Genomic DNA, 20,577 nt, shown 5'->3' on the forward strand with positions numbered 1-20,577 from the left:
CTGACCTCCTTAGAGACCACATGATGGCCAGGAGAGCTGACCAGCAACCATTCTCCCAGCGCCTCCTCTCTCACGAGGGCAGTTGCCCCCAAAAGATGTTTATGTTTTTTTTGTTGTTGTTGTTAGTTTTAGGGAGAGAGGAAGTGAGAAAGAGAAATATCAATTTGATGTTCCACTTATTTACACATTCATTGGATGACTCCTGTATATGCCCCGACTGCGGGTCTAACCCGCCACCCTGGTGCATTGGGACAACGCTCCAACCAACTGAGCTACCCGGCCAGGGAATGACGTTTACATCTTAACCGCTCCTCCTCTTCCTCCCAGGAGGAAGCTAGGCCACACACTGCCTTTTGCGTCTGGCAGATGGAGAAACTGAGGTGTAAAGGGAAATGGCTTTTGCAGGGTCCATTGGGGCAATGGGACCTCAATATGATGGCCTTCCAAGGAGTGCAGTGCAGGAGGGCTTCCTGGAGGAACCACCCTTCTGGGGCATCAGGGACTCTCCACGCTAGACCCAGAGGCCTAGCCTCTCTCCTAAAAAGGCCTGGCCTTTTATAATAGCTTTTGGTGGTGATGTAAAATGGCTAAATTCAGCTCCTGTCACCTCAGGCCGGGGGCTGCCCTGGGAGCCTTCTCCTAGCCGGCAAGATTTCTCGGAAATCAGCTGTGGAGCCTTGCTCACCCCTGGCTTTTACCCAATGACAGAAGGAGGAACTCTTTTGAGCAATGCAGGGCTAAGTGGGGCCAGGCCAGGGCTAGCGGAGGGGAGGCTGCCCAAACCACCAAAGGGCCCGTGCCTTTCTGGAACCTGGGAAAGGAGCCTGGGTGCTGGGCACTCCTCCTCCGACACCCGCGAGCTCGGGGCGCCCAGGCTTTGGAGAAGGGAGGCGTACCAGCGAGGGCGAGGGCACTGGGACCATCATTTACATCAGTGCTTTTACTTTTCTTATTTTAGTGGGTTTTTTTGGGGGGTAGGGAAGAGGCAGGGAGAGAGAGACAGGAACATGGAGCTGCTCCTGCACGTGCCCTGACCCGGGGAATCGAACCGGCAACCTCTGCACTCCGGGATGACTCGCCAACAAACCGAGCTATTCAGCAGGGCTTTTTCTCATTTTCTTTCTTTTTTTTTAAGAGACAGAGGAAGGGAGAAAGAGAGGAGAGAGTAAGGGTAGCATTCATTTGTTGTTCCACTCAGTGGTACATTCCGTGGTTGCTTCCTGTGTGTGCCCTGACCAGGAATCGAACCCTCAACCTCGTTGTTTTGGGATGACGCTCTTCACTGACTGAGCTAACTGGCCAAGGCCACAACAGTGTTTCTAGACGTGTGGCTTCACCCCTCGGAGCCTCTGTCGTCTTCCCTCCTGGAAACGGAGCTGACACGTGTTTTGGGGGTTGCCAGGGAAGGCTTACAGGAGACAGCATGTGCTGCTTGTGGGGGTGCTTCCGTAAGCCGGGCCCTCAAAGAGCCACCTGTGCATTTTCCCACTAATGCTCCCCATTTTGCACCTGCAGATAGAGCCCAGAGAGGTGGAGTCACTTGCCCAAAGACACACAGCGAGGAAGGTGCAGAGCTGGGATCCCAGCCCAGAGGCTTCTGAATCCAGAAGCTAATTCGTAACCCCTGCGTCTGAAGGAGGGGAAGCTTCAATCACACACAGAGCGGGGCTGTTCATGGCATTCCTCCCTTCCTAAGACCCCGTTATCTGGGGACTTAGTTCCTACAGGGTTCAAGAAGGACGGGCCTCTCAATCCAGCCACCAGGGCGATCGCAGCCTTCCGCCCACACCTGAGCCCCACCCTCCAAGTTTTCCTTGGGTGAGCCCCGCCGTTTACAAACTCCCGTGGCCGGAGGAATCCCGGTTGCGCCAGGGAGGGGCAGGAGGGTGGGGGTGCAAATAAGGAGGCCTTTCACTTTATATCCTTTTTGTACCTTTATAATTTTGAACTGAGTGAATGAATCACTACCCAAAACGAGCAAAATGACAAATGAAAACATTGAATGCGTTCAACAAGCCGCTAAGAGGCGTGTGAATAGATGTGCCCCCAGCCTGGAAGGCCAGAAGGGCCTTGGCGATGACTTGTCCAGGCCCCACGGGTCCCAGGAGAGGAGCGGGCCCAGGTGTGGGCCTGACTTGTCCAAGTGTCCATCCCTTCCAAGCATTTGACTAGAGCCAGGGTCCCCGGCGAGGCCGGGCCGTGACTCTGGCAGCCGTTCACTGGTTCAGTGAGGGGCTGGCTCCCTACTCCCAGCACGGTACTCCTATGAGGCCGGGAAGAGGGGGCTGCACTGCCACCTAGCGGGGCTCCACCCCCCAGACCCGGAGCCCTGGCCCCCTTGCCACAGGGCCCCACACCAGCCCACCGCCCAGCACTCCACACGGACCAGCGGAGTAAGGGCAGTGGGTACGGGAGGCCTGGTCCTTCCCCCATAGGCCTGAGCGTGGATGGTGGACAGACACTGACCCGGGTAGGGAAACCTCTGGTCGGCTGGGTCCCCTGGGGTCCCCAAAGGGGTTTTGTGGTAGCAAAGGAAGACTGGGGACAGGAGACAGCCCGAGGAACCAAGCAGCCTCCTCTCCCCCACCCCCCGGGCGGTGGTGAGGGGCCTTTCAGGGACCAAAACCTGCTGAGTGGGTTGTCCTTGTGTACAGGGGTCCCAAGAGGTCCCGGGACAGGAAGGAAGAGTCCTGGGTCGCCAGGCGAGGAAGGAAGAGGGAGAGGCTGTCCAGGCGCGGAGGGGACACTGACTGCCACTCGCAGCATGCCCTTGGTACTGGGATCTCACTCACCCCGAGCCCCAGAGGGTGTGCTCACTGCGCCCCAGAGAGGAAAGCGCCGTGTCACCAACTGCAGGAGAGCAGAGCTGAGACCTGAACACATTACTCTGTGGCATGGCCCTGTGGGCTTGTCCAACACAAAGCACTCAAACAGGTGCTGGGCACCAGGAAGGAGAGGTGCCCATAGAGGGTACAAGCCCCAGGTGGGCACTGAAGTCCCCTCCTGTTCCCCCCAGACTGCCCTTGGGGTGACAGGCTGTGGTTCTGTAGCTTCTCACTGCCCCTCCCCACAGGCAGGCCTGGGCTGGAGTCCCAACACTGCACAGAGCAAGCCGTCCTGAGGACCCTCAGGCTCAGGGACTGAGAGAAGAGACATCCCCCTAGTTCAGGAAGGAGCCCAGGAAACGCAGGTGTTGGGGGAAGACAAGCTGAGAGGAGAGAGAACCGAGGGAGCCACACAAAGCGGAGGGGGCCAGGGATTAGCTGGCGGGGGCCAGGTTCCCAGCTCGAGGTGCAGATAAGATGTTCCTTGGCTGTCCTGCTTCACTAGAGGACCGCAGATACTGGGCAAGGTCCCTCTGTCCTCTGGACACGGACAGGAGCTGGCACATTCCAGGAGCACACACACACACACACTTCCTTACTAGCCAGACAACCTGGTCAACAAGTCCCCCGTGTTTGGCCTGGACAACAGGATGGCCAAACACTCTGGGCTCTGAGCAAGGCCTCATAGGAGCTGGCGGACAGGGAAGGTGGCAGGGTCCTGGGCACAGCCTCCACCACTGCCCCCCCACCCCGCCCCAAGGCAGAATGACCAATGGCCAGAGCCCTGGGCCGAACCATCCCAGGGCTTCCCCCACCTCTGACCAGCCCTGTGGGCCCCAGCCTCCTTGGCTGCAGTGTTAAGAGCTGCTCATCCCCACTTGGCCTTGGGAAGCTGACTCCGGACCCCGAACACTGCTGGGCGCACAGGAACACACACCAGACACACATAGCTACCTGGGCACAGAGGTTCCCGCCAGGATAGCCCTAACTTCCTGTCTCTGGGCCTAGAAATGCTAGGAAGACAACTGTAGGTCTCAGCCCATACCCTTCCTTCTGCACCACGAGGGGGGCCTTCCGCACACGCTGACCCACTCGCTTCAGCCTTCACTGCCTCAGCCACTGTGTCCTGGGTCTTCCCGGCCTTTTCTTTCAGATCGTGGCCTGGCCAGGCCCCTGGAATCATGGGGTCACAGGAAGGCCAAGGGCCTGGCTTTATGGCTGGCACTTACTTCAGCCTCCCTAGCCCGGGAGTCACAGACAGCATCCCATTTTTCAGATGGAAAACTGAAGCACAGAGGTAAAGGCACTGGCCTATAGTCTCATGGCTGGAACGTGGCAGAGCTAGGACTGACCCCCCCCCCCAATCTCTGCAGCCTGACTTAGAAAACCAGCCCCAAGACCCTCAGACTCTAGCCAAGGAGCTCAGGAGAGGCCAGAATGATCAGGGTCAGGGCCAGGGGCTGCAGGAGGGGTCCCCTTTGTGAGAGGCCTGGAATAGAGGTGGTGGGGGCTCCCTGGGGAAAACCTGACCAGAACCAGCCCAGATCAAGGCTTCCCAGTGCCCACCCCACCCAGCCCATTGATGTGCGGTCAGGCTGACCTGTCAATCACCTGTCCCTCCCTAGTGAAAGAGGTGCCCCTGGAGCCTGCAAACCCCAACATCTCCTCTTCCTCATTCCTGCCTCACCCACCCTCCCCTGACCAGATTCCCCATTCAGGGAAGTCTGGATACTCCTCCCCTCCCCCACCACCTGGCCCTAGCCCCTGTGCACACATGGAGGGGCAACCCCTAGTACCTGCTCCCACCCCCTTTGGGGTCCCAGCGGGACTCAGCCCTGGCTCTGTGCTCCAGCCCTGCTGTAGAACAGACCTGCCTGGGCACTGCCCACTGACGGTCCATGGTATAGCGAGATGGGCCCAGGAGGAGCTGGGAGACACATGTCCCCCACCTGCCCAGCCTGGTCACCTTTTAAGGACCTTTGTCCTGTGCTTGGGAGACTCAACTTCGTTGGGTTCTTTGAACCTGAGCCCACCTGCAGTTACCTGCTCCCTACCTCTGCCACAGTCAGGGTCAGGCCCAGAGAAACAGCGAGAGGCGTCTGCAGAGGGGGGCTGGGGGGAGGCACCTGCTACTGCCTGTCACAGTGACCCTCATCTTAGCACCTGGATCCCTGTCAAGGCCGAGGCTGCCAATGCAAATAGGCTTCCCGGCAGCCTCACCTTAAGGCTGGAGCCAAATTCCAGTGCCAGCTTCTCACTTCCATGAGAGAGAAGAATGGGGGGGGGGTGCAGGTGCAGACTGGAGCGATCTCCTTGCAGCCCTGCTCCCAACTCCGAGGCTGAGACCTGTGGGGTCAGCCCCCATACTTGGGTTTCATCTGTGCAGCAGCGGCGGGCAGCCCCGCAGCAGGAAGTCCTTCTCACATGTCACATGGAACCCAAACGCCTACGGCTGCCAAACAAACTTTGGCCTTTTGTCTCCCAGGGAGGGGCCTAGGCCGGCTTAGAACAGGACAAAGCAGGGCCCACCCCTGCTGGGCAAGGTTCACTCCTAACAGGAGGCCCAGGACTAAGAATCCCAGGGTCGGCGTCTGCCTTGCTCTGCAGCCCCAGGTGCGCTCCTTCCCAGCCCTGGGCTGGCCTCAGTCTTCCCATCTGTACAGTGGGCAGGAAAGGGCCATCCACTAAATGGGGTCACCACAGAACCTCCCAGCTCAGCCAGCCCATCGGCACATGGCAACCCAGGCTTCCTGCTCCCGGCCAACTGGGCCCTGCCCCTCCTTTGGGGGGGGCACTATTTTAATTCACATTTATTTAAAAAATACTCTGTTCTTCGCTCTCAGACTGGGGGGTGGTGCCAGATAGCTAGGCAGGGAGGCCTTTGGGGTGGGCAGTTCGGAAGGCAGCCTCTTTGGGGTGGGCAGTACGGAAGGCAGCCTCTTTGGGGTGGGCAGTACGGACGGCAGCCTCTGCCTCCCAGTCCTCCCCCATAGATGCCTGACATGCCTCTGTCATTGCTGCTCCTCTGGCCCCACAGCCACGCTTGGCTGAGGGTGAAAATTCCATGACTCTGGGCTTCCTGTTGGGGATGGGGCTGAGACTTCGCATCTCTGGACTCCTCACTTGGGGCTCAGTGCCTGCCCCCCCCACCTCCTGCAGCCCCCGCCCTGAGGTGAGCTCAGCGCAGGCCCAGGAGCACTAGACACAAGTGACGAGCATGCTCACGAAGCGGGGCACTTCAATCTCCTCGAAGAGCACGCGGCCTCCAGAGGTCCCGGAGGCCCCCGCCTTGGCCGCGGCCCTCAGCAGGTCCTGGGCACGCTGCAGGAGGCCCTGGTTCCGACGGCGGCCCAGGCGGCGCAGGGCCAGGATGGCCAGCACGTGTTCACGCCTGCGGGGACACAGGGCCCTCAGTGCAGACCCAGGGCCTCCAGTGACTCCTCAGCCCTGGGTCAGGGGAACCCCTGGCTTGGGCTGGAAGCATGAATGCACCCACATTCCAGAAGCCTGGTCTTAGGCCAGGAGTCGTGCTCCCGAAGGGGCTGGCCAGGCCCTGAAGGGTCCCTGCAAGGTGGGGAGAAGAGACCACCCAGCTGGAGAAACAGCCTACCAAGAGGCTCAGGAAACACCATGGAGTGAGGGAGTAGTGTGGCTACAGAGGGCGGGTCAGGCCAGGGGACATCGTGGACCTCAGAAAGGAGTGGAGCCCCTCTTTGAGAGCCGCAGCCGGACAACCAGGAGAAAGGTAGCGTGGAGGCGGGGGGTACCTGGGGGCATCACTGGTCACCACCTCCAAGACTGAGCACCCATGGGACTCCAAGCTCTGCCCCCAGCAGCATGGGAGGGCAGGGCCACTGAGGACAGGGAAACCCCGGGGGCGCCAGGAGGGACAGTGTGTGGTGACTCTGCGTCAGAGTGACAGCATTCTCCCCGGGGGCTAGTGTGTGTGTGTGTGTGGGGAGGGGCCTAGGGCAAAAAAGGGTTTTCTGCACCAGCCCCTTCCCGGAATTTCCAAGGTCATGAAGAGATTCGCGCTGGGATTTCCAGGAGTTCGATGACTCACTCCCCCCCAAACACAAACCCAGGGAGCAAAGCCTCTTTCCTCCTGGCTGGGGCTTCCAGAGCAGGCTTTGTCCCGAAGGTGAGGGCCACGTCTCCCTCAGACTCCTGGGGCGGGGACGTGTCTCCGCCATCAGACACCCGAGGAGAGGCCAGACCCCATTCAGATTCCCCCATCTCACCACGGGACTGAACGAAAAATACGGAGAACAGGTCACGAAGGAGGGGAACTCCCTTTCCCAGGAGGCTCCTCCATGAGTTCAGGTCTCCTTCGGTTCTCACCTGCTCACCTATGCCCCCCAGGACCCTAGGGAAGGCACGGAATCCCCTGACCTCAGGGCCCCCCGCAGCGCTGCGTTGGAACCCGAGAGTAGTGGGGGGGTGTAACAGACCTGATGTCGGGGTAGCTCCGGATGAGCGCCTCCAGGTGCCGCTGGATGTCCTCTTTGTAAGTCTCTCCCAAGATGTCAGCCACGCAAGGGATCGCTTGGTCCAGCCACGTGGCCTCCGAGCCCTGCGGAGGCGGGACGCATTTGAGGCTGGCTCCCTCCCCCTGGAGCTCCCTGGGCTCCCTGCCTCAGCCCCTCTACTAGGGCATCCTCGGCCCCCCCCTGCAGCCCCCAGCTCGGCCCCGCGGAAGGGGACGCGAGGCTCCGCATGGTAGACTCGCCACAGCACAATAGTCATCACCCCTCCGCACAGTACAGCTCAGTGTCTTCCCTCCTCTGCTCTGATGGGTAAACTGAGGTCCCGACCGGCCTGGAAGTCCTGCCTGGAGTCAGACAGCGATTGGGGGACCAGCAGCGGGATGAGAAATGTATTACGTGTAGGGCGGAGGTGCCTTAGCTCGAGAGGCTGGAGGTCTGGGATGGAGTCAAGGCCTCCCATAGCCCCGCCCATCAGGTGTGGTTGCGACTCTCTCCCAAAATATATGCAAATATATGCAAAGCACCGCTCCTGACCCGCCCCTCTCCCGGCTGGTGGACTCTGTGGGTGGGGGACGCTTCTGCCAAAACCCAGGGCTCTTGCAGTGGCTGAGCTGAAATGAGTGAAGATCCCGTTGGCTCCAGAACCCCGTGGAGGCGAGCGCTCCGGGGCACTCAGACCATGCTCCTACCAAGCTCTGGAAGGTATTGCTAATGGCCTGGGCGTCGAGATCCATCTTCTGGGAGCCAGTCGTGCGCTCAACACCCCGGAACCGCTCCGGTGGCCTCAGCGCCTGCGCCAGGTACTTGCGGACCACATACCGGTGCGTCTCCTGCAGGATCTCCTGGGTGGTCGGGGTGTGGGGTGTCAGGGTCCACCGCCTGGCTTTAGGCACGAACCCAGCAGGGCCCCGCCCCTTCCAGATACCTGCGCACGAAGTGGAACCACGTGCTCCAGGTGGTGGGCAAAGACCACCACTTTGTCCATGATGGGCTGTAGCGTGTCCTGTGTCAGCCAGGCCTTGGTGCACAGGGCCCTGAAGAGCGGCTGGGAGCGAGGGTGAGGAGCGGGCATCTTCTAAACACCCTTCCTCACCCTCCCGACCCTCCCTCGGAACCAAGCACATGGTTCCTTACAGGGATGTTTCAGGCCTAAGGACAGTCTGTCAACAGGAAGAAATTCTTGGGTCTGTCTGATCCCCTTCTTTACACAGTACCCTGGAAACAGCTCTCCTCCCACAAATTATGTCACTAGGCCGTTCTCAGGAATCCCACTAGGCCCGTCGTATGACCCCTGAGCTCCAGGGGCCAGGGTTTGAGTTTGAGCCTATAGCCAGGCCTTGCTGGGTGAAGGGCCTGGTGACTTGGGTCTGTGGTCTCCCAGAAGTGGAGACCGACCATCACTGCCCAGCTGGGAACTTGTCTGGCTCCCCTGCCCACACCCAACACACCACCCTTAGCAATGCCCCTGGAGTGATGCAATGCTGTAACTTGGGTCCCAGATTCCAGGGCACAGGGGGCACCTGCTGGGCATGGAACGTAGGGAGAGAAGGGCCCGTGCCACTCACCTGCACATCACACTGCAAACCCTGGAGCAGCTGCTTCTGGAAGACGCCGATTGTAGCCACCAGGGGCTTCTCCAGCTCCGCAAAGGCTCCTGGGAACCTGGCCAGAAGACTGGTCCTGGGGAGGGGCCAGGAGACGTAACAAAGGGGGCAAGGGGGGAGCAGGCTGGGAGTCATGACGGCTAGGTGCCTTAGCAAGTTCCTTCACCTTAGACCAGTGGTCGGCAAACCATGGTTCGTGAGCCACATGCAGAGTGGCTCTTCCACAAAATACCACGTGCTGGCAAAAGCCAGCTTAGGAGTACCCTAATTAAGTTAATAACAATGTACCTACCTATATCGTTAACATGTGGTTTTTTTTGTTTTTTTGTTTTTGTATTTTTCTGAAGTTGGAAACCGGGAGGCAGTCAGACTCCTGCATGTGCCAGACCGGGATCCACCCGGCATGCCCACCAGGGGGCGATGCTCTGCCCATCCGGGGCATCGCTCTGTCACAACCAGAGCCGTTCTAGCACCTGAGGCAGAGGCCACAGAGCCATCCTCAGCGCCCGGGCCAACTTTGCTCCAATGGAGCCTTGGCTGCGGGAGGGGAAGAGAGAGACAGAGAGAAAGGAGAGGGGGAGGGGTGGAGAAGCAGATGGATGCTTCTCCGGTGTGCCCTGGCCAGGAATCGAACCTGGGACTCCTGCACGCCGGGCCAATGCTCTACCACTGAGCCAACTGGCCAGGGCCCCTACCTATATCGTTTAAGTTTTAAAAATTTGGCTCTCAGAAGAAATTTCAATCATTGTACCGCTGATATTTGTCTCTGTTGACTAATGAGTTTGCAGACCACTGATTAGACTATAAAATGAAGGGCCTGGGGCCACACAATATAGTAGCACTGGGAGCAGAGTCAAGTGAGGAGACAGCACCAAAGCCCCAGGAACTGATCGTGGAGGGGTGGGTAGGCAGGATGGTGGAGGCAGTCCCGCCTCATGGCAGAGCTCCCCTGTGGCAGCTCTGGACCAAACCTCTATCCCTCCTGGATAGAACAGCACAACAATCGAGCCTGGCAGGGGGCATAAGGGGGCTTCTTTGAGCATCATGACTGCCTCCCTGAAGGTGACATGTCCCCATTTCACTGCAAAAAGTGAGAGCTAGGCTATGCCAGTACAGGGACACAGAAGGGCAGGCTAAAATTCCATCAGGGGTGGGGCCAGAGGCTGCCTGCCTACCAAGGGGTGGAGAATGTTTTCTGGGGGTTGAATGGACAGGCCAGGCAGATAATAGGGACAACAGAGTGTTCAAGTTCCGGGTTCAGCATGTACTGGCTGTGAGATCATGGACAAGTGGCATTTCTTTTCTGAGCCTCCACCTTCCCATCCGTAGATGGGGACACCACACTTGGGATGAAATGCCTCAGGTGGGTAAAGTAAAAGCACAATGCATGGCACATCACAAGTGCTCACGAAGAGGCCCTGAGTCCTAGGAAGCAGGTGCTCTGACCTCCACTTGACAGGTAAGAGGCACAGAAAGGGGAAGTGATTTATCTCAAGGCACACAGCCAGCAAGTGGCAGAGCTGGGGTCTGAACCCAGGATGGCTCAGGTTCCGTGCCCATAATATATTGGCTGTCCTGTATAGCACTTGGTGCGCCTACAATGGGGGACACTGAGGCTTGGCTTGGGGTGGAAGGCAGAGAAGGGGGAAGACACTCCTGGAGGCAGAGGGACCCAGGCCCCACCTCAGCATAGTCGGGCTTCCCAGAAAAGGGAGTGAACTTTTCTGAATGGAGGAAAGAAATAGAGCCCGCATTGGCGGGGAAGGATAGGCAGGCAACAGGCAGAGACTGGGGCGATTAGAACTTCTCGGCCTCTCTGCACAGCACAGGCAGCCAGGAAGCCTTCAGTGTCCCCGTTTCCAGAGCTCGCGCGCCCCCTGCTGGCGGCGCTGGGGCACTGCTCAGGAGGAGCAGGAGACACCCACCTGAGCTCTTCACAGGCGTTGATATTGGCGCCCAGGTGCGGCTCGCTCACCGCCTCCGACTCCAGAAAAGCCTTTTCAAACCTGGGGGCGGGGTACGCAGAGGCTTTGGGGAGCCTTTCTGGCCGCGCTGTGACCCTGGATCCTCCCTCCCCTCGGAACACCCGTCCTTGCTGGTCCCCACCTAGACTTTGAGCCTTAGAATGAGGCTTCTCCCTCCCGCGTGTCCCAGATCTTGGGCTCTGAGCCAACAGGATGGGTCCTCCCCCAGGGACGACCACTATCCATACCCTGGCCCAGGATGCCCCCGCACCTGGGCAGGAAGAGGCCAAGCTCCCTCGCGCAGATCTGCAAGGTGGTGGCTTCCAGCTCCGCAGAGATGGCCCTCGCAGCCTTCACATGCTCTGCCACCAGCTGCGAGCAATGGCATGCGCAGAACCCGCATCAGAGCCCTGGACCTTAAGGCCCCTTGTCCCCTACCTAATGGCCCAGTGGCATCTCCAGTCCACCCTGCTCTATGGTGTCAGCTCCAGCTTCCAGAAGCCTCCACGTGCGGTCAACCCTCCCAATTCCCTATACCCACGGACACCTGCCAGCTGAGGGCTGTGCCCTGGTGCCCCCTACCGGGCCATGAAGCCCGGGTCCCCATTCTCACCCCACGTGGGTCTTCAAGCTCCCGTCTAAGGGGGAAGGGAGGCGAGGACTGGATTGTATAGCTTTGGGTGTCCCTACTTCAAGGGAGACCAAACACTGCCTTAGGCCAAGCGTACGTTCCCTGCTTGCCGCCCCCCGGCCCGCACCATGTGGACTTCGTTGGACAGCGGCGTGTGGTAACGGCCCTGCAGCACGTCGGGGGCCTTGGCGGCTGCCCAGCAGCTCTGCTCTACCTCCAGGATGCCATCGAAGCAGCTGGCGATCTTGGTCTTTGTGGGGTAGAAAAGAGGGCACAGTGAGACCCCCCCCAGGAAGAAGATCTGGATGTCCCCTACATTCTGACCCCCATCACGCACCCTCGGAGACAAAGGACACCCAGCCAGGGCACAAGCTGCTGCCTGTGATCGTGACCGTGGGCACCGCACCTCCCTACAGTGGGGCTGCCCCTGCCCCCAACCGATGTCCCGCCCCCTCCAACCTGGCCCTGCCCCAGCCTAACCTCTAGGAAGCTGGTGTAGTCGCTCTCCAGTTGGGCCCACATTTCTGGTGCCATAAGCGGGGGCAGCGGCTCCGTGGACAGAGTCAAGTCCGGGGCGCCCAGGAAATTAGGACTGGAAGTCAGGGTGGGAGGCTGATGAGGCAGCAGCTGTTCCCCATGTTCCTCTGTTCAGGCTCATAGCCTGACACCATCGCCACCATCTATCTGCAGGGTCCGGAACCTGGGTCTCTGATCACACACTCTGCCCCCAATCCCGTCCTCTAGGATTCTTTGCCAACCCCACCTCACCCCCCAAGCTTTTCACTGCTGGATTTCCTGGCACTTGCAATCAGTGGTGTGTGCACAGAATGCATAAGAACAGCTGTCCCGATGGGCCTTGGCCAGGCTGCCTCGGAAGATACCCTCATGGTCCAGGTACACCGAAAACTGAACTCTTAAACACCCCCTGCACCACAATGCCATTATCCAGTCCACACTAGGGAAGCCCAGAGAAGGGCGAGGGGCTGCCTGAGGACACACAGCCAATTAACATGCCCGAGACTTCAGGCACCCTCTCCTGCCTGTGGGACTGGGCAGCACTCAGTGGATTACGTAATCTACACCACACTGTGAAGAGCTACGGGCCGGCCGGGCAGTCTGTGCCCTGCTCCTCGGTGGTCATCCAAAGGGGAGAAGAGGGGTAAAATCTGACCCACGTAGGGTGGCTGTGAGCCCGCGGTTGTGTCCTGCCTGGAGGAGTGCCCTTTTCTAATTCACTTAAAGGCACCCTGTGGCCAAGCATAGGCCCTCTGACTGGATTCATGCCTAGGTAGGAACCTTCCCTCTGATGCTTTCCAGTTTCAGGAACCGGCGCATGGGTGGTCCCTTGTGAAAACCGTGGCAGAGGTACCATGGCCTAGAACTGGGAGGAAAGAATGTCGAAGCTCCCTGGCAATTACCACGTCCAATCCCGAGCCCTTTCCCAGGTAGGAAAGGTGCCCTGCGCTCCTCCAAGTGGTTTCCGATGGCCTCGGGGTAGGCAGTGGCAGCCCCTCCCCGCCCTCATGAGGCCCTGGCTGGGACCTCACCTGCCGTAAACATTGGCGGCCCAGTCCAGCAAGATGTAGAGCTGCTCGCAGCCGCGGGCGTCGTGCGCAAGCTCCTGGAGGCGCTGGGCCACCGCGCTGTGGTAGGCGCGCAGGTAGGTTTCCCACGCCGGGAAGCCGGCGGCCGCATAAGCGGGCTGCACCTCTAGCTGCACCTTCCGTAGGTCGCGGCGAACCAAGTCGCCAATCTCCGCCAGAAGTCGAGCCAGGCCCGATCCGCCCTGGGCTACCTCCGGTGCGTCCCGGGTGCCCGCCTGCCGCACTCGCTCCTGCGCGCTCCGCCGCACCGCATCCTCCCAGTGCTGGCGCCAGCGGCGTGGCGTACGCAGGAAGTCGCCGTCGGTAGGGGTCACCGGGTGAGCCTCCTCTTCCGCGCGCACCACGTGGGCCAGCTCGGCCAGCGCGGCCGCGTCCACGCCGTCAGGGCCCAGCGTCTCGCGCACGATGCTGCTGATCTCCGAGGCCAGCCCGTCGTAGTGCAGGCACACGTCCATGGCACGCCGTGCGAAACCCGTGGGGTCCTGCTCGAAAGTATGTGAAGCTTTCTCGGCCATCAGCAACATCTCCAGGTGCTGCAGCTGTTCGAAGGCCGCCAGCAGTTGCCCCTCGGTAATGAGATCAGCCACAGATTTGCCTTTTTGCGAGGACAAGCAAGGAGAGGGGCAGTGAGGGGCCCGCCCCAGTGGGCCTGTAGTTCCCTCCACACCCTGCCCCATCTGACCCATCCAAAGTTGGGCTGCTCAGCCGATGGCTGCTCAAGAAGCAAGATCCCCGACAACGACCAACGACCAACGGAAATCACGTTGGAAGAGGCAGAACCCTAGTCCTGAGGCCTGAGTGCAAACAGCCCCCTGGGTCAGCCCCTGCCTTCCCTGGCTCCTCCTCTCCCTTCAGCCCGGCTCCCGTCCCCGCCCCCAGCTCTGCCGAGCTGGACCCGGTGGCCTCGAGTGCAGTCCTACTGTAGGTCCAATGGGGGTCAGAGTTCAGGCTGTGTGAGCCAGCGCCCAGGCTCCTGGCCCGTATCCCGCGTGAGCACTGGGTACTGCACCATGCTCTGGGCCAGCCGGCACCCCGGGAGCCTTCCACCTCCTCCAGCACACCTCCCTTCAGGGCCCCACTCCTGTGTGTCCTCTCCTGGGCAGCCCCCCTGACTTCCCCTCCAGGAGCCTATGATTTAAGAGGGTCAGTGCTGCCCTGGCCGGTTGGCTCAGTGGTAGAGCATTGGCCCGGCATGTGGAAGTCCTGGGTTCAATTCCCGACACACAGGAGAAGTGCCCATCTGCTTCTCCACCCCTCCCCCTCTCCTTTCTCTCTATCTTTCTCTTCCCCTCCCTCAGCCAAGGCTCCATTGGAGCAAAGTTGGCCCAGGCACCAAAGATGGCTCCATGGCCTTTGTCTCAGGCGCTAGAATGGCTGTGATTGCAGCGGAGCAACAGCCCAGATGGGCAGAGCATCGCCCCCTGGTGGGCATGCCGGGTGGACTCCTGTCGAGCGCATGTGGGAGTCTGACTGCCCTCCTGCTTCAAACTTTGGAAAAAAAATACAAAAAAAGGGGGGGAGGCAGTGCTTTGTTCATCTCTCTAGTTCAGCCAGAAGCCAGGAAGGTTGTGAAGAGACCAAGGTACCAGAGCCGTGCAAATCTGGATTCAAATCCCATTTCTCCACTTCCCAGCTTTGAGATTTGAAGCAAGTGCCTTAATCTCTCCGAGCCTCGCTTTTCTCGTGTGCTCAAATGGAGGTCCCCTTTTTGAGATGCTGGAAGAACTTAAAATGCAGTTGTGCGGGGATGGCGGTTTGGGGAGCTCTTGGGAAGCCTGAGCCCCTGTTCCGCCCTCTGGCCTCAGTTCCCTCCCAGGCTTAGTGTTGTTTGAGAAGCCCTCACCTCCATCAGGTTCCAGCTCCTCAGGCCCCGCACTGGTCGATGACTGTCGCCTGACCCCAGCAGTGACCCTGGAGGGCACCTCTGGGCCATGGGATGCCCCTGGCACAGCGGAGGCTTGGCACTGGTGTGCAGCCGGGCTGTCATCCAGGGTGCGCCGTAAGGATCGGAACAGAAAGCGGGAGCCACGCCGGAGTGGGCCTGGCTCCTCCTCGGCGGCCCGGCCTGAGGCCCGCCAGCTCACCCGGGAGAGGGCCCGCCGGAAGGTGCCCAGGCCCAGCCTCAAGTCCTCACGGTGGGTGCTGGGTGCTTCCTGGCTGCTTGTCTTCCCAGTGCCCTGCACTGGGGTCTGTGGCCCCACAGGCTCCTTGGGGCTCTGCAGCTCTGGCCCTAAAGTCACTGTCTGAGATGTTGACATCTTAGTAGCAGGAGAGCTGGGGGTGCAGAGGAGGCTCAGGAGCTCTGAGGGTGCCCAGTCCTGTGGAGCAGAACAGAAATCCGTGAGAGCCCTGTGGAGCCTGGTCAGGGAAGCTTCCCCCGGGAGGTGAGCCCCAAGCTGTCAAAATGGAGTGTCACTAGGCAGCTTTCATGGCCAGTGCTGTCTTTGTGCCAGGCTGCAGGCAGCACTGAGATGTAGACAGCTGCTTCCTCCAGGAAGCCTTCCCTGACACCACCTTCCTAGAGTTTCCCCCAGGTGCTCATGCTCACGGGTTCTGCCCGGCCAGACCCTCCACCAGAGTTGGAGAGGGGAACTGAGCACGCAGTTTCTGGGTCCCCGTCCAGCCCACAGCCCCTGGCTGGACCCAGAAACCACATCCAGCCCTTCCTGGATCTTAGCTTCTTAAGCCTAAAATGCCTACCACCCCCCACCCCCAGGGCCCTCAACTCACCCCTATTCAGCCTATCAGGCCTAACTGCTTCTTCTCAAAGGGGCTCTAAGAGACTCCCTCAGTAGGCCACCTCCTTCTCAGGGTATCTCAAAGGCTACCAGGCCACCACCGCAGCTTATCAGGGACTTGCAGTCAGCTGGGGGGAGAGGGTGGGAAGAGCCACTGGTCTATATTTAATCAGGTCAACAGCAGTTTCTTACCCATTACATCTCCCTCCTCCCGCTCCCCTCCTACTGTGTGCTCTGGTCCCCATCCCATAGGGAGTGAGGGAGGGGTCCCTAGGGTGTGGGGGTGCAGGACAGAGGCTGTCCCTGCCCCATCCAGAGCTCAGGCTCTCTCCCACCAGGCCCCCCGGGCTCTGCCCACATTCCCTTCCAGTCCCGCATGGCTCTGTGGGACTGTGGCTTTAAGTTAAGCTAGGGGTGGGAGAGAGGATACAACCTCCTCTGCCTGCTGGCCAGGGGGTCCCAGCAAGGGTGGGCCTAGTGGTTTAGGTCCGCAAGGTTTTAGATGAGCCTTGGAGAAACTGGGGCCAAAGCAATGGCAGGACCTGCTGAGGACGCTGACCAAGAGGCTGCGTCCCCAGCTCATTTCCAGGTTCCCCTTCCTCCGCCCTCGGGACAAAGGCCAGGTTGGAGCCGGCACCTGATCCTTGGGTGACACTGGGTGGGAACAGCCTTGCCCCAGGCCATGGTTTGCCTGGTGAGGACCGGGCCCAGCCCGTCGCCCACCCCCACTCCCTCCAGTGAAATGTCTGTCCAGGAGCCAGATATACAGGGGGCCAGCAGAGGCCTACCTTCCTCTCCCAGGGGCTACTGGGCAGCTAGAAGGAGGCTCCACTGAGGGAGGGGCAGGTCCATGTGATTGATGGGGGCCTTATCAGCCCCGCCCCGACCTCAGGTCAGCGTCCTCCTCTGGCACCAGGAATCAGGGACCCTGCCCTGACTCAGACTGACCCGCACAAGGCAAAGTATTTTCATAAGGTGTCTTCTCCACTCCCCACTCCCTGGTGCCCTTCAGCACCCAGCAGGGCAGGAGTGGTGACTGAGAACTGTCCCAGCTCTGCTCTGCCCACCTGTGCTCCAGGCTGTCACCAGGGGGTTGTGGGGAAAGGACAAGCTAAGCCCTGTTGTGGCTCGGAAGAGCTCACACTTAGAAAGTGCCTGCTGTGTGCCCAGCCCAATGCCTGGCGCTCATCACATCCCCGGGACAGCAAGCTGCAGGATGTCATTCACCCCGCTCCCTAGACGAGGAAACGGGCTCAGAGATCGGCAGGGTCTTGCCTTAAGCCACACAGCTCAGGGGTGGAGAGCTGGACCAGCCCAGGTCTGTCTGGAAACCTGGAAGCAGAGATCAGACCCCTCCCCTCTCTGTCCCAGAACCGGCGGGTCAAGGTTGTTGCTGTCCAAAGAACCCTTTCTCAAGGCAGAGGGACCCAAGGTGGGGGCAGCTCCCAGATGCCAGGAGTGGGATCAGACTTAAAGGTCTTCCTAGAAGCCTAGAAACACATTCTGGGGGAAAGAGGGGCAGCTGGTGGCTGGGTCTCATAGGTGGTTATTTGTCCCCCCAGCCTCCTCAACCACCCTCATCCCAAACCAGAGCTATAGTGGAGATCCCTTGGGGCCTCCAGCCGGCCCCTCCGCCCCCCTGTGACCCTGCTCCTGCAGCTTCCCAAGCCCCTCTTGACCTTCCCAATGCCCAAGTCAGCTGGGTCACTCCCCTATTTAAGCCTTGCTGTGGCTTCCCACAGCCCCTGGGGCTGTGCCCGGGCCCACAGCTTGGCATTCAGAGCCCCCCATCCAGGATCAAATGTTCTCCAGCCTCCCCTCCAGGTCCCCTCACTTGCGCCCATCCGGCCTTCTGGGCCACCTCTCAGGCCCCCACATGTCTAGCGTCCCTGCCTTTGCTCAGGCTGCTCCCTCTCTTGGCACACCCTCACCCTTGCTCTCCAAATCTGACCTGGATCGCAGGACCCAGGGGTGCTGGTGCCTGCTCCTCCATCTGAGGCGTCCTTGGGCTGTGCCGCACCGCCTGTCTGCTCAGAGGCACTTAAAAGTCTCCCCCTTGATAGCCATGAAACATAAAACCCCAGGAGGCTGCCATCAGCCTCAGAGACGCAGACTCCTCCTCAGCTGGGTGTCCAAGGCCCCTCTGGCTTCTTCTCCCACTTGCTCACCGCCTCTGACCACTCAGAAGCACTCACCTCTCCTCCACACCTTTGCACTGGCTGTTCCCTTGGCTAAAGGTAACCTCACCCCCACCTTCTGCAGCTGCCAGCTCAGCATGAGTGGCTCCTCCTCCAAGAAGCCTTCCTGGACCAGCTGAGGCCCAGAGCACAGTCAGCACTTCCCGATCTGAGTCTGGTCTGGCCCTGGGCATTCCTTCTCCCATGGCTGAGGGGCAATTGCAGGGTCTGTATCTTGCAACTGCCCTTTGACCTGGACCCCTCCAGGGCAGGGAAAGGTCCTGACCCAGCCCCACCCAGGGCTAGTCCACGGCAGGTGCCCAAGGAAAACAGATAAGCAATCCAATGTGGAAGTGTAAGCCTCTGGGTGTAAATATGGTTGTGTCCACACTTCTCTGTGTATGGACTTTGCACAGCTGTGTGTTGGCCTAAGCGTGTCTCCTTGTGTGTACCTCTGATCAGAGGGTCGGTGAGGGGTTCTCTCTGTGAGCCGTGTGTCTGTCTGTGCCCGCCTGCATGTCTTTATCTCCGTGTTTGTCTGCTTTCTGCATGTCTGTGTGTCCACTGTGATTTGGCCGGCACTCTGGCCTGGGCTCTGAGCTTGAGGCCGTTAGCCTCGAAGGCCACTAGCAGAACCGGAATTGTCCTCAGTCCCTTGAGTCCCCGCCCACTGGCCACAGTGCCCCATGGCACTCCTGCTCCACCTGCAGAGAAGGAACGTACCTGCTGAGAAGGTAGACGCTGGGCCCTGGCAGAACACAGCCACCAGGAGAAGCGGCCTAGTGGGACCCTCAGAGCCAGCCCCGGCAGAGACACCTCTGGAACAGCCACAGTGAGTGACCAACAGCTGGGACTTCCCAGCGGCAGCCAGCCGGCCAGCTCCAGCCGTGGCCCACCAGCGCCACCCCTAGCCCCACCCTCCACCCCCAACCCCATGCTTTCACTTTCAGAAGCATTCCCACCCCTTCCATTCCAGAGACAATCTCTCCAACCTTTGATTCCGGGCTCAGACTGAGGTTCAGAGATCTTGGGACGGAGGACTCAGAAGGCAGCACCCTGCGGGGGACTACTCCTACCGCCGGTTCCTCTTGTGGTCAGCCCAGGCCAGCCAGGAGGCCCACAGCTTGGGAGCCTGGGAGGACCCCTCCCTATAGGACAGAGGTGCCAGCATCAAGCCGACCGGCCAAGCTCATTCTGAGAGCCCCTGCCTGGCGCTGAGAGGCAAGACAGCAGACATGTAGCCCTCGTTGGGGGTGGTGGGGGGACACAGTGACAGCAAAGGAAACATTGGAAGCCACAAGCTGTCAAAGAGGCTTCGGGAGCTGGGGGAAGGGAAACCCTGGTGGACTGACTGTGCTGCGGAGGGGTGGCTTTCTGGGCCGGGGTCAGCATGTGGGCAGAGGTGTGGGATGGGGGACCTGAGCTGGATGGATGGGGGGCACGGCCCCCCTCCTTCCCCGTGGGGTCAGGACGGAGAATTTTGTGGGGAGGGACACTGAGACTTCCCAGAAGAGGCAGACCCCACATTGTTGTGGGGAGATTCCAGTGCTAGAATACTAGGAAAAAAACTTAGGGAAAATCCAGGGAGGACAGATCCAGGCCTGTCCCACCTGGGCTGGAGCCACTAGGGCGGGGGACAATGCAGGGGAGGTGCCCTGTGCCGGGTGCTTGGAGAACAGAGACATGTTTGTGGGTGGGTGTCCAAAGGCTGCCAAACACAGAGCCACAGGCCAGGGGCTGCTTAAATAATGCACGTTTATTTCTCACAGCTTAGGAGGCTGAAAGCCGGAGATCAAGGTGTGTGCAGGCCTGGTTTCTCCTGAGGCCTTTCTCCTTGGCGAGTATGTGGCCATCTTCTTCCTGTGTCCTCTCATGGACTTCCTTCTGGGTATGTCTGCGTGTCTCCTTTTCACATAAGGACACCAGCTATATTGGATTAGGACCCACCCTACTGGCCTCATTTAAAAAACTTTTTTTTTTTATTTTTCTGAATTGAAAAGCACGGAGGCAGAGAGACAGACTCCCGCCTGCCCCTGACAGGGATCCACCCGGCATGACCACCAGGGGGAGATGCTCTGCACATCTGGGGCGTTGCTCTGCTGCAACAGGAGCCACTCTAGCACCTGAGGCAGAGGCCACGGAGCCATCCTCAGCGCCCGGGCCAACTTTGCTCCAATGGAGCCTTGGCTGCGGGAGGGGAAGAGAGAGACAGAGAGGAAGGAGAGGGAGGGGTGGAAAAGCAGATGGGCGCTTCTCCTGTGTGCCCTGACCGGGAATCGAATATGGGACATCCGCACGCTGGGACAATGCTCTACCGCTGAGCCAACTGGCCAGGGCAAAAAAAAAATGTTTAATTTATTGATTTTAGAGAAAGAGAGGAAGGGAGCGAGAGAAACAGCGATCTGTTGGGCCCTGGCCCATGGCTTAGTGGTCCAACTGGCCGCATGTTGGAGTCTGGCTGACTGTCTTCCCACTTCTAACTTCAGGAAAGTACAAAAAAAAAAAAAAGAATATGAGGCTGCTGTTGGGATCAAATGGGTTCGCCTC

The 20,577-nt window shown here is 59.8% G+C and overlaps 1 protein-coding gene across 7 annotated transcripts; it reads right to left on the reverse strand.

The window, feature by feature from the left end:
* Positions 1-977: 977 nt before the first annotated feature.
* EXOC3L4 (exocyst complex component 3 like 4) lies at positions 978-18,889 on the reverse strand. 7 transcript variants are annotated; one of them, XM_066275975.1, is made up of 13 exons: positions 17,805-18,040; positions 15,846-15,981; positions 14,959-15,433; positions 13,059-13,710; positions 11,992-12,103; positions 11,639-11,761; positions 11,152-11,252; positions 10,842-10,922; positions 8,878-8,992; positions 8,238-8,357; positions 8,002-8,154; positions 7,273-7,398; positions 978-1,122 (listed from the first exon to the last, which is right to left on the reverse strand). In XM_066275975.1, the coding sequence occupies exons 3-13, from the start codon at positions 15,371-15,373 to the stop codon at positions 1,096-1,098; spliced, it is 2,025 nt and encodes a 674-aa protein (XP_066132072.1). In that variant the 5' UTR covers positions 15,374-15,433; positions 15,846-15,981; positions 17,805-18,040; the 3' UTR covers positions 978-1,095. The 7 variants fall into 7 exon arrangements, with proteins under 7 accessions (XP_066132072.1, XP_066132069.1, XP_066132073.1 ...); XM_066275972.1 differs by lacking the exon at positions 978-1,122 and adding an exon at positions 1,754-6,216 and having other exon boundaries at positions 7,277-7,398; XM_066275970.1 differs by lacking the exons at positions 978-1,122; positions 17,805-18,040 and adding exons at positions 6,226-7,073; positions 18,754-18,889 and having other exon boundaries at positions 7,277-7,398.
* Between the last annotated feature and the right edge of the window lie 1,688 nt (positions 18,890-20,577).

This window comes from Saccopteryx bilineata, chromosome 4 (assembly GCF_036850765.1).
Source record: "Saccopteryx bilineata isolate mSacBil1 chromosome 4, mSacBil1_pri_phased_curated, whole genome shotgun sequence".
In the NCBI taxonomy this organism is placed as follows: domain Eukaryota; kingdom Metazoa; phylum Chordata; class Mammalia; order Chiroptera; family Emballonuridae; genus Saccopteryx; species Saccopteryx bilineata.